This window comes from Vulpes vulpes, chromosome 1 (assembly GCF_048418805.1).
Source record: "Vulpes vulpes isolate BD-2025 chromosome 1, VulVul3, whole genome shotgun sequence".
In the NCBI taxonomy this organism is placed as follows: Eukaryota; Metazoa; Chordata; class Mammalia; order Carnivora; family Canidae; genus Vulpes; species Vulpes vulpes.
In genome coordinates, this window is record NC_132780.1 from 71,419,933 (window position 1) to 71,434,136 (window position 14,204).

The 14,204-nt window shown below is 37.2% G+C and overlaps 1 protein-coding gene across 1 annotated transcript in view; it reads left to right on the forward strand.

The window, feature by feature from the left end:
- Positions 1–14,204, forward strand: part of PRKN (parkin RBR E3 ubiquitin protein ligase) — a 1,279,940-nt gene that overhangs the window by 860,703 nt on the left and 405,033 nt on the right. Inside the window, exon 7 of the mRNA XM_026015949.2 lies at positions 5,470–5,606. Within this exon, the coding sequence (XP_025871734.2) occupies positions 5,470–5,606 (137 nt within the window). The remainder of the gene's footprint in view (positions 1–5,469; positions 5,607–14,204) is intronic.

The following is a 14,204-nucleotide window of genomic DNA, read 5'->3' on the forward strand; positions in this document are numbered from 1 at the left end:
GCATTTATAATTGCTTTTCTGTATGGTTGAGAACTTTAACCTTCGATTAGCTGCTTGGCTGGCCCAAGCCTGGGGTCCTCTGGGGTTAAACCATCTTCTAGACTGATCAATTAACATTTTAAAAATATTTATTTATTTGAAAGAGAGAGAGCACAAGCAGAGGGAGGGGCGCAGGGAAAGGGAGAAGCAAACTCCCTGCAGAGCAGAGAGCCCAATGAGGGGCTGGATTCCAGGACCCTGAGTTCATGATCTGAGCCAAAGGCAGACGCTTAGCCCACTGAGGCACCCAGGCACCCCTTAACATTCATATATAATTTAAGCAAAGGACACAGAGGAATATCAGGAGGAACAAAGAGCCAAGAGATGAGTCCTGGTAGGTTTTCCTCAGAAATGTCACTCCTGTCCACTTCTAGAACCCCCTGCACACTGCAATCTGCTTCCCTAGTAAGTCATGCCTGAGTTATTAAAATGGACCTCCAAGTAATTCTCACACCTTCCAGCTCAGTTCTCCAAACCCCCCTCAGAATTAACCCCACTAAAACATCCCTCTCTTCCCATCCTTAGAAGCCTCAGTGAAACATATGACCTAGAGGCCACAGACCAGATCTGTCTCCTCGATTCCCCCTGCCACTGTCCTCAAAACTTTTCATCTCTTTTCTCTTTTCCTCATACCTCCTCTCAGTCACTCAACTGAGAGCTTTTCCGTTCCAAGAATTCCTTCCCATGTCTGTGTTTCCTGCCCTTCCCAGAAACCACATTTCTCTCCAGGGTCTCAGTGATGATCCCTCCATTCCCTTACATTCAGCTCAGGTTCCCTGACCCTGACTCATGCTTCTCTGCGGTCTGAACTCCTGTGCCACCAAAGTCAGATGACCTCACAAACCTTCTTTCAATACCTCTTCCACATGCATCTCCTGTCCCCAGACCATGGCCTGTGACAGTGCTATGTGTGTTTTTCCCAACACGTACAGCACTGATAACGTGGTCATTCATTCATTCACTCACCGCTGTATCTCACATGTGTTTGTAAAGTGCCTACTTTAGCCCAAAGAGATGCTCAGTGAAGAACTGAGTAAAAATATAAGGATGGGGGCAGAGAAAATTATGAAATTACTGTGGTCAGTAACTTGACTGTACCTAATTGCCATGTGCTCACTGCCGAATTTGGTGAGACATGGGTGGTGAAAGTGTTAACCAAGCATTACCTCTGTCACTTCAGGACTTTTCATTTAATGCTATCAGCTAAGATAGCCACTTATGAAACACTGAGAATAAAAGTAAAGGCAGAATCTGAAGTACATTAGGATAGACCCTGTGGGTAGAGAGGTAAAGAAAGAGAAAGAAAAACCAGTGAAGAACTGACAGGTAAAGAAAGAGAGAAAACCCAGTGAGGAGAAAAACAAAAAAAAACAATGAAGAACTAAGAAGTAAAGAAAGAGAAGAACCAGTGACGAAACCAGGCTGAGTTCCTTAGAGGTCTTGTCTTGACCTTTAATTTTGATTTGAATATGAAGGCTAGTATTATGCTATAAGAATGAGTGACAAAGAATATGAGCCCAGGAGTAAAAGAACCGGGAGTCGGCTGGAGGCCGAGGGAGGACCAGGATGTGTGGCAGAGGAGGGGACAGTTTGTTTTAGGAGGTGATGATGGAAAAACGTGTATGGAGCTCCTGGCGAGGAATCTGCCCCAAAATAGGTGATCATAAATCCTGGTTTCCCCCACCATTCTCTCACCTACAGTGCTTAGGAAGTTAATGATGTGGTCCCTCCAGCCATGGAATGATTCTTACTCATTTTCTGAGATGATTCAGATGATTAATCCAATAATGTTTCTATGATTGTCATGCTTATTCCTTGCCTAACGTTCTCATAAATACTACATATGTTCTTAATAAGAGATGAGCAGTCTTACCTCCAAACTGTATCAAGAAATCCAACTGACATAACTATATGTGAATATATGCATTGTACCATCCACATCTATATCTGTAACATTAGCTATGTATCCATCAACATATATATATCTTTTGACACGTTTATTTTCTCTTTCTCCATATCTTGGTCTCTGGGTGTCTATTTAAATTCACTCCATATGGGGAGTGATGGACAGTGAGAATCCCCGAGTGGACTTATCTATTCTTGCAACTCCCTGCAACTCTCCTGTTTCCTTCTTTTCCATAATTGTGTAAAAACACACTTGTGGTTTCTTTGGTCCATGATACTCTAGCTTCTCATGGTCGCACTACACACCCTATGTCTGGGAAGGAACTCTCTTTCCAGGGACTTCCATGTTCCTCTGTCCTCACGTGCAGTGCTGAACACATTTTCATCTCTAGGGCCCAGTGCCCTTCATTTCTTGCTGTTTGGTAAGATGCTGTTTGCCTACTTTTAATTCCAAGTGAACATTCTCTAAAGCCCTTTCTGATGTCTCTAGTATTTTCCTGTAATAATAAGGGTCATTGGTATTATGGGTATGTGCAATGGGTATGTGTTAAGGGCTCTCAGGTCCTGGTCACCACGTATTTCTGAATGCTGCCTTAGCTGCTGCCTTGTGCGTTTGCTGTTACAATTCAAGGGGAGTGCCATGAGATGTTCCGTGGACCACCCAGCTGCCCTGCATTCTCCCCTGCTCCCGTGGGCAGCAGCAGCTTCTTGCCATCCTGGTGATTGTGATCAATTAGACCTGTCAACTTGGTCCGTTGGCCTTCCCACCTAGATCTCAGTTCAGGGAGGTAGAAGTGAACTGGTGAGGCTGAAGCTTAAATTGCAGTCAGATTCTTCCCCAATATCCCCAAGAGAATGGGCTTCATTCTGCAGGAACCAGAGCCTTTGTTTCCAGAGGGCCTGTGACTGCCTTGTGCTGCTCTCTCTATAGCTCTGTGTGTGTGTGTGTGTGTGTGTGTGTGTGTGTGTGTGTTGGAGCGAGGGGCAAGATGGACTACTCTGTCCTTTACTTTGTTGAGCATGCTCCTCCATGCCCAAATATTGGGCATCTAAAACCCAATGGTGGGCTCCTGAATCTCCAGAGGTTTTCCCTCACACTGTGGCCTCTGGCATAATTACCATTTCTCTGTTCTAAATAGTACAATGCCATCAATAAAGCAGAACAATTGATGTTCTGTGGCTGGTCTTCATGGTGTAAGGTTCTTTGGGACCATATTTTAACTGAAGGGCAAATCCACAAATGTGTAGTGCTGTCCACAGATGGAAGAGAACTCTTTCCATCTTTCCTTAAGAAAGATGGGAAAGAACACACTTGCCAGGCCAATAGCTGCACACCAGGTACCTTAATGTGTCTTTGGGACACCGTGGCAGTTACTCATGTGTTGATTTCTGCAGCTAAGTTTTCTTTTTTATTTTTTCTGCAGAGTAATTACCAAGCTTTCTTTTTAACCTTGTTATATATAGGAACATTTTTATAAACATTCTAATATTTTTCTCCAGTGCTTCCATGTGTTGATAGCAGGTTAGGGCTTAGTTGACCATGTTGCTAAAACCAGAACAGCGAATATTTTTCACAGAATTTCACTATGAGGACAAAGTAAAATCCAGCAGTTGCATAAGGTCACCCAGAGTGAATAGAATATGTGTGCCCTTGCGCGCGCATGTGTGTGTGTGTGACCCGCAATAGAAATGGGAAAGTGTTGTATTTTATCATCTTCAAGCAGAATGTTATTAGAAGGGAAGAGGTTGAAAGTTCAGAACACAGTCGATGCCTAATTGAAAAAGGCTCTGGAAATGGGAATGATGGCCCTGAAAGGACTTCAGTGGGTTCAGAGATGAGAAATAGAAACATATGAAAATGTTTAGCGACACTTTTGCTCAGCTTATGTTGACCATTGTCCTATAGACTTGTGATATTAAAATACCGAGTTACTTTTTTTTTCCATTTTTTTTTGTATTAGGTATTGCTTTGAAATAAGTGGGGAAGTAGAATTTCAAAAACCTTTTAATTGGTAAGAAATTATATTCCACTAATATTAATGTTTGTTGTCAGGTTTGTTTTTTTTTTCTGGGGAAGGACTTTTCTATCTCTTAAGGATCATGTATGAAATAAAAAAAAATATTTTGTATTTTATTGTCATTGTTTAGAGAATCAGTTTATCTAGATAAGCTCCAATGATTTTCTTACTAATAAAACAGCCTTGGGCTGATGTGAAATTAATATATTCAATTAGTCCCTTTTTTTTGGTCATAAAATCATGTGGTTCATTTGCTAACAAAAATACATGGTTATATGGGAGATTTTTTTCCCTATAAAACATCTTAAGGGAATACAAAAATTTTAGAATATATATATATATATATATATATATATATATATATATATATAAATTTATTAGTAAGCTCCTAACCTTAATTTAATAAATTGGATAATGGAGTGGGGTGAGGGGGTGACATGATAAACAAAATCTTATAGAAAGGAATCTGCTAGGGATCCCTGGGTGGCGCAATGGTTTAGCGCCTGCTTTTTGCCCAGGGCGCGATCCTGGAGACCCTAGATCGAGTCCCACGTCAGGTTCCCGGTGCATGGAGCCTGTTTCTCCCTCTGCCTATGTCTCTGCCTCTCTCTCTCTCTCTCTCTCTCTCTCTCTCTCTCTCTGTGACTATCATAAATAAAATTTTAAAAAAAGAAAGAAAGGAATCTGCTAGATTATTTTTATTTCAGAATGCTACTTTTCTGCTTGCCAGTGAAATATGAGTGCCTGTTCAACCTATCTATTTTGGTAAAACAGCAATTTTTCTTATGGCTTAAGGGAAGTTCAGATTTTCTATATCATCAAAATTAAATTCAAGGAACATTTATTTAAAACCTTACAGAGCCTGGTACTATGAGAATATCAAACTAAAGTAAGCCCAGTGTCTACTTCCAAGGAGATCATGGTCTGTAAGAGAAGAAACATACCAATATTCTGATGTAATTATGGATCAGTAAAAATATATGTAGGTGTATGGGGTGATTCTTGGATTAATTGTGAATTATGAGGCTTCTAGGAGACTTCTACAAAGAGGTTATATCTGAGCTCGGGTTTATTATTTATTTATTTATTTTTAAAGATTTTATTTACTTATTCATGAGAGACACACAGAGAGAGGCAGAGACATAGGAAGAAGCAGGTACCTGGTGGGGAGCTGGATGCGGAACTCGATCCTGGGACACCAGGATCACACCTTGAGCCAAAGGCTCAACAACCACTGAGCCACCCAGGTGCCCCTGAGCTCGGGTTTCAACAGTTAATTGGTAAAGATATTAATATAAAAATATAAACTTAGGAAAATCAGTGTTTTAGATAGTTGACGAAGTGCATCCAGTTTTTAAATGTATCTTATTTAAGATATATGCTGAGCAATGCTGGTCTTTACACAGAGCATGCCCTAAGCAACCTGATGGGATTACGAAGTGTTTTAAAACTTGTGTTGCCTTTCCATCCTTAGTACTAGAGGAAATGTCTTTCTTTTTCCGTGCAGGAGCCCTGTCCTGGTTTTTCAGTGCAACCACCGCCATGTGATTTGCTTAGACTGTTTCTACTTGTACTGTGTGACAAGACTAAATGACAGACAGTTTATCTATGACCCTCAGCTTGGCTACTCTCTGCCTTGTGTGGGTAAGTCTGGCACTTTTTTTTTTTCCTCCATTTTTAATGCTGATTAAGAACAGAACTATTGATGCAAAACCTTCTTACATAAATTCAATCCCTGACTGAGGGGTTGAAAATTCAAATATCTATTTGATCCCTGTTGAGCCAGAAACAATGTTTGGATGGCAAAAATATAAAGCACTAAGGTATGAAGGAATTAGGTTGAACTAGAAAATATATCACCTGCACAAAAGTATGGAAAACAAATTTTAAAATATTATTCAGCCAATGTACACAAAGTAGGTCTATTGGATTCACCCTGGATCTAGAGAAGCACTATCCAGATTTCTAAGTTGCATTCCCTTATTGTTAAAAATTTTGAACACGTGTATGTATATATGAAAAACTGTATATTTAAGAAAAAATTATAAAGAAGGAGATAAAGCTGAAATATTTAATATTTTAACTCTTAAAAAGATAAAATCTTTCAATATTGCAGAACATTCTTTACTTGTATTATATTGCTATTGTTACATGTGTTTTTTTTAATTGAGGTGAAATTCATGTAACATACAACTAGCCACTTTAAAGTGTACAGTTCAATGAAATTTCATGTTTTCACAATGTTATGCAATGACCATCACCGCTGTCTATTTTTGGAACTTTTTCATTACCCTAGAAAAATTTCAGTATCTCATATTCATTAATAATCACTCCCAATTTCCCCTTCCCCCCATTTCCTGGCAACCACTACAGGTCTGCCTCTATAGACCTGCCAATTCTAGATACTTCATAGAAAAGGAATCATATAATACGCAACCTTTTGTGTCCTCCTTGTTTCACTTAACATAATGTTTTGGAAGTTGGTCCAAGTCATGGCCTGTATCTTCAAGCCTTTTTATCACTAAATAATATTCCATTATATAGACATACTACAATCTGCTTATTCATTTATTTGTTGATGGGCATTTGTGTTATTTCCACCTTTTGGCTATTATGAATAATGCTGGTATAAACATTTGTGTACTTGTTTCTGTGGACACGTAAGTTTTCATTTGTCTTAGATATGCACATAGGAGTGCAATTGCTGGGTCATATGATAATTCTATGTTTAACCTTTCGCAGAACTACCAAAGTGTTTTCCATAGCTGCTGCACCATTTGCATTATGATCAGTAACTTTTAAGGGTTTTTATTTCTCTAGATCCTCTCAACACTTGATATTTTCCTGTTTTGTTCTGTTTTGTTTTTAATATCCACCCTGTTAAGATTGAAGTGGTATCCCAATGTGGTTTTGATTTTCATTTCCTTAATGACAAATGAAGTTGAATATTTTCCCATATGCTTATTTGCCATTTGTGTATCTGGAGAAATTCCTCTTCAGGTCCTTTGCTTGTTTTTAACTGGGCTGTATGTCTTGTTGTTGATGAGTTTTAAGAGTTCTTTGTGTATTCTGGATACTAGACACTTATCAGATATATGATTTGTAAACACTTTTCCTATTCCGTAGGTTGTGAGGTTTTGTTTTTTTTTTTTACTTTCATGATAATATCCTTTGACACACAAAAGGTTTTAATTTTGATGATATCCAATTTGTCTATTTTTTCTTTTGTTGCTTATGTTTTTGGTATCAAAAATAAGACTCTGTTGCCAAATCCAAGGTCATGAAGAATTAACCCCATGTTTTCCTCTAGTAGCCTAGCTTGTATGCTTCGGTCATTAACACATTTTGAATTATTTTTAAAATATGGAGTGAGATAGGGATCCCTACCTCATTATAAATATATATATTTAATGAACGTAATGTGAGTAAATACGCTTCACTGTGAAAATTGTGGTTTGAAATTATGTGATTCCTTGATTCAATGGTCAGATTTTAAGCTTACTTATTTATAATACTTCAATACTTATTTATAATACTTATTTGTAATATTTAATGTTGATCAAAACTGAAAAATATACCTCAAAATTATTTCACATTTCCAAATGGAAGAAGCTAATTGCATTGTTGACTTTGTAAATTATGACATTCATTTTTGAATTGCATCTGCCAATAATGCAATGGTTTTAATTAAGATTCATATATGTGTAAATATATTGTTAAGTAAAATTCACTGGAAGGTATTGTGCTTTCATATTTTAACAAAAGCATTCAAAATTTAATGAAACATTTACTTGCAGATCGAAAGATTCTGTTTTTCATGGGATAACTATATTGACAAACTTTTTCCCCAAAACCATATAGCATGTAAACATTTCTAAGTATCCATTTTCTTCTCTTCATACTCAAGGCTCTTTTAAAAATCAGTTTACTTCTCACTTATTTTTAAATTTTAAGCCTTTTGTATTCTAGGAAATTTCAAATGTACAAAGTAAAATAATAATGATAATAATAATAATAATAACAACAACAACAATACAATGACTGCCCTTGTACACATTAGCCTCTACTATAACAAGTTGTTTCAGGTTTCTCTTGTAATTCTTGCTACCTTTCATTTTTAGTTTGGAATCCTTTTAAATACTTTTTGTGACTCGTACCTACTTCATTGCTGGTTATTTGAACATAATCCTCCATAAAACCTTGCTTTAGTTTTTTAGAATGCCACTTACTACCAAGAACTTATCTTCCCTGACACCTCCTTCTTTTAATGCTTAACCATGGAAGGCAAAAGCTGCATGTTTGTGTATCTTGTTATTAAAAGAAAATGGATCTGGAATAGAGTAACATGTGTTGTAGCAGATCCTGATGACTAAAAGTTTTCAAAAATATTTAAAGATATTTAGAATATGAATCTGTTGGTAAAGAAACATTTATAAAAGCTGATACATAGGCCTGCACTAATCTCCACACATTAGCAATATTGACTACTCCTCTTTGTTATGGAAACACTGCAGGGAGAGTGCCCTGTGTGGTGTGTATTTAAAAGCTCAGTTCACAAAGTTACCATGCTCCATCCCCTTCATGGTGAACTGAATGAACTGGCCTGGCCACCACTGTGGTCATGTGCTGCAGGTTGAATTAAATGATACCACCTTTTAATTGTGTGTGTGTGTGTGTGTGTGTGTGTGTGTGTGCCTGTTATGTCTGTTTGTATGATAGCTGAAATTGACATAGTTTTATGTAAAGTTTTTCTACTCTTTGATTTTTTTTTAAACTTTGGAAACCAGGAAAAAAGTAGGTAGCAAATAACCACAAGCTGAGACAAGTTAAAAATAACCTACTGACTTTCAACTGTGTAGTAAAACTTTCTACTCTATGCTGTATAATTCATTTCAATACTTGTTTCTTTTTATCTTCAACAGTGTTTTAATATATATCTTCAAAAGTTCTTAGAACAAAATACAATTCAGTTTGTCACAATATTGTCATGTATTATTTAGCCTTTCTTTAACTGTGACTCAAATTAGAAATGTTCCTCATCTTATATGAAAAGAGGCTTTCAAATGTTATTATAGAATTTTTTTTATTTTAAAGAGACGAACTGGATTGTCTTGAATCCTTTCTCAACAAAGACTCTATGATTCTGCGTTTTAGGACTCCCACTGTCCCCTCAAGACTCCCCCTTTGCAATTCATTTCATAATGTATCTGATATGCACAACAGGGTATTAGTTCCAGCATCAGCTTGTACATTAAGTGTTAGGGAAGACTAATTTTTCATATTTTAAATGATACCTATATAAACCCTAATATTACCCCCCCAATAAGTCGATGAATAATTTTGCACATATCCTGGGGTATACACAATCAGAGAAATCAAATTCAAATCCTGGCTCTGAGACTCACCCTGCTTGTAATGTAGGGCAAATTACTCTTCATGTGTCTGGGTTTCACTTTAAGGTAAAATAGAGACATTGAAATAGCACCTATTTCATATATTGTTATGTGAATGAATTTTAAAAATGCCATATGAAGTGCCTTTGCATTAAATGCTTAAGTCAGTAAGCACATAGTGAACACTGGTTTTTGTTATTTTGGTTGCTTTGTAAGCATGTGTCCCTACAGACAGTATATGCAATTTTTTTGTGTCTGTATGTGAACGGTCATAAAATAACATACTCTCATTCTTTAACTATGGGTTGGTATTTCCTATAATTCAATACATGTATCAACCATTTACCAAGAATTTTTCCCCTATCTGTATATCTGGTTTATTTGACTTTACCTTGATTCATGGAGCATGGAACAAGACACCTAAAATAAACTAGAAAAAAAAAACAGAAATAGAAAATCAAGGCTTTTCAAACTATCAATAAAAATAGGAGATTATCAGGAACAAGAATTTATTGAACTCATATACTATTTCCATGGCACAGCCTTCTTTCATGGTGGGGTTAATTAAAAGGTTGTATCAATGGGAAAAAATTTTATATCTATATCTATATCTATATCTATATCTATATCTATCTATATCTATATCTATATAATTTTATATCTATATATCTATATCTATATCTATATCTATAAATCTTATTAATAAAACAATACTGTGTATGAAAAGCAAAAATGGCTAATTACATAATGGAACTATGAATGTGTTGCAAGGACAGCTTGTTATTACTCTAGCAAGGCTAAAATTCTATGCCAGATCCGTTTGGTCATTGGTCATTTGATTGTGGTTCCGTAGAACATTTCCTTGATAGCTCTTGCCTGACCTCAACAGTCTTCTGTAAAATCTATATCTCAGAGGCCCCAGTGGTATCTTTATCTTTGGTTTTTGAAAGGTTAGAGGTGTTTTGGAAGTTTAGTGTGTCTGTGTCCTCATTCTTTTATTGTCCATTGTTTTAGGCTGACTGAATATTGTTGATTTCTCTGAAGAGTTCTCCATTTATCAGTTTAAAATGTCTTGACAAATGGTTTCAGACCCTTGTGGTGTATACTAGCCATTTTTGGATTACAGTTTTTCCCAGAAAATTAGAACAAGATTTATTTAGATAATCAAGGGGCATTGTATTCCTAAAGCCACCACTTCCTTTCAAAGACAAAGTTCATCTCTAACCACAAAGATGGTTACTCTGACACTGGAATTCACAGCTTTAAATCGTTCCATGCCTTTTCTGGCCTCAGGGGTCTGCATGAAACTATAAATAGGACAGATTCAATGGTAAATATGTATTTGAATTTGCTGGGTGATTGTGTTCCTACTTTAGCATAGACCAGAGGACTTTTTGATGCTCCCCAACTAGAGTGGATTCTCCTGATAGGACGGCATGGGTACTATTCAAAACTACCAGGAAACAGTTACCTGTATCTCCTGCTTAGATACATCTGTTCAAGATACTCTTCCACTCCATGAGTTAAATGCAGTTGTTTACCCCTCCCCTCCCCCAGTCCATACAAAACAGCCTCTCCCTCAAATCCATTACTTACTAGCCTTTGAACCTGGAAAACAAACCATTCATTAGTGTTTGAATTGGTGACATTATGAATGGGAAAAATGACATCAGTTTTATGTCAAACTTTACATAAAAGAATAGAGACTGTTAAGTAGAATTAGTAAACTATTTTTCAAACTACAATGACCCTGTAGAAGCCAAAAAAAAAAAAAAAGGCTAGATGGAACATTTATTTCTATTGCTAAATGACCCATGTACAGAATATCTTGCTAACAGTGTCTGTGTAAATTCACCATTTCTGTATAAATGTCTAAGACCTCTCACCACCAGATCATAAGTGTTCTTTTTTCCATAATCTAGTCTATCAAGCGTCTTTCAAGATCATTAAACTAAACCCCTTCAAAGCTCAATTTTAGATAGACACATTCTTCAAGGAATGCATGGTTGACAATGAACCAAGCTTTTTTATTGTTATAATTATGATGATGAACTGGCTTAGACCCTTTTGGGTACAAACCCTGATTCCTTTGTTCGAGATTCTCATCTGACCAGAAATTTTTTTATGCTTTCTAAGAATGACATGCTAATTTTATTTCCCTGAAAATAAGAAGTAAGTGATGATTAGGGCTCTTACCAGGTACTTACTGTATATAAGGTGCCACTCTGAGTGCTTACATATGTATATCCATTTAATCCCCCAAAGACCTATTGGAATGGATGTTGTCATTCTTTTACTTTTATAGATGAAGCACATGAGGCTCACAGGAGCTAATTAAAGTACACATGATATTACAGCTAACAAATCACAGAGCTGGTATTCAGTGCCAACTGGTAGTGGTTCTAGAAAGTGTGTTCTTAATCTCTATATGAATAGAGAAGCCTATAAACCAGAGTTAAAATACTATACCTTTGAAAGTTCTGTGGAAAAGAATGGCAAGAGGAGAGTATCTGATTTTCTAGCACTTTTTGCATATTTAAACCAACAGTAAACTTGAAAAGTAGGAATTGTTCTTATTTCACAGAGGAAGAAGTAAAACTTTAATACGACTAAGTGCCCAGGGACCCAGGAAGAATAGAGCCAAGGTATCGATCCAGCCATGGTACACTCCAAAGCTCTCCATTCTCCATTCTCCCACCCTGCTTCTCTCTAAGCAGGGATTCTCAATCCTAGATGTACATTTCAGTTAAGATAAAGTTGTGGAAACTCCCGATTCCCAGGCCACACTTCAGTCCAATTAAAGAACCTCTGGGATGGCCCCCAATGTGTATTAGAGTCTACAGGTTTAAAAGTTTAGAACAACTGAGGGAGTGAGCATTCTACAAGCAATAAGGTATTTTCAGTGGGAGACTGTAGCATTAATAAGTATAAAAGGACTCCCTCTGCCCTTGCCTATTTTGTCCACAAGCGATTTGATTTGCTAGGCAGTGTAGGTTTTTCAATAAACATGGATGGAGTTGAAAATAAGGTCAGCAAACACAGCCAAAATGGTCTATTTCCAGAGCCTCTTAGAAACCCTTGCATGAAGCTATGGGCTTTGGGAGAAACTTAGTAATTATTTTGAAATATTTGCTGTCTTTTTTTCTGTACCTGCTATTATGAGAATTCCATCTAGAAATTATTTTGAAATGCCAAACCACTGTCTGTATCTGCTCTTAAGACTGTCACTCACATGACTTGATGGGGCTGCATTAATTTAGATTGATTTATTTTAGAGTGCTGCTCTAAAATTATATGATGAAGACTGTGTAGAATGGATTTACCTCTAGTCCATTATGAGCAACACAGATTTCCTATAGCCTCGGGATATCCGAGGAAATAATCCTAGTTTCTCTGTGACATGCAACTGCCACAGCCCAGTTGCCATCCAGGTACATCTCCTCTGTCCTCAGTGCTTTGCTTTTCTGTTTTGTTTTGTTTTGTGTTACTCTTCTCCTCTCAGGTCACATTTTGTAAAATTCCAATTTTCATATAACCTAGAATGACATTTCTCTTTTGCCTAATATGTCCACTCACCAGCTGCAGTCCATAGGGCCCTTAGCATCTTTGTGGGCAACATTAGGTCAAAACAGGTAGCCCTGGTCCTTTTTGAGATACAAATGCCTTCTTAATGCCTACATAGTCAAGAAGACTGGTTTTTCGACAGCTATTCGGGGAGCTAAACATGAAATGCAAAATAATTTTTCTTTTGGCTTTTGAGTATTACTCTCCCAAATACACACAAATCCTCAAGTCAATAGAATTCCCAAAACCACACTGAAAAGTAGGGAAATGAATTAAAAGATGAGTCACCAAAGAAGATAGCATAAGATCAATATACATTAAAAGTTTAACATAATTAGTTACTAAAGAATTGCTCATTTAAAGCATAAAGCATAAAGTATTTAGATGGACACACATTCAAAACAGGTAAGAATATAAATCCATATATTTCTAAAAAGCTATTTGTCAATCTATAATATGAGCTTTAAAATAGCAACAAACTCTGAAGAAATCTATTTATGTACATTCTCTATATGTCTGTCTGACTCTGAAATACATAGCCTGTTCTCTTCCTAGCTCCCAGATCTTGAGTAATTGTGATAGATACCATGAAAATGGCAGCACCGGGATTTAGGAAGCTGACAATCTTGCAGTCCAAACCTGATCTTCTTTCTGCCTCAAAATTAATTGAAATTAAATCAAATTCACTAATTTTTCTGAGATTAATGCTAATCTTTTGGGGGTGAGTGGTGGCGATTTAGCAATTATGACAGTTTTCCTTTGATTTGGATGTATTAAGCTCAGGATAGTAGTATAACTTTTTAAAAAGCAACACTGAAATCACAGATCAAGGTTTATTTCCACTCATATGTCATGATCCAATGTGGGTTGACTCTGGCACCTCTGCCCCGTGGCATCATTCTGGACCTCAGATGCTGATTTATACCACCTAGTGCTTCCGTCATCCCCAGTGGCTTCTCAATCCCCACTGGATCTTCATCCACGCCAGCTGGCAGAGGCCGAGAGGGTGTGAGTCTCATGCTGGAGATTTCAGCGACCAGGCCTGGAGATGTAGCACATCATCTCTTCCTACATTCTTTATACTGGAACTGGGCTTCAGCCCCCTCCCCCGACCACATTGCGGGGTAGCGGGCGGTATATGTGTGTGTGTGCACGCGTGTGCATGTGTGTTTGTGCACACATATAGAGGAATCATGGTCTGGCTGTGTGCCCAGAAGGAAAACCAAACAAGGCTGCAAGCACATAGAGGTCTTAATGCTGGTGGAGGGTGCGGTGAAATGTACAA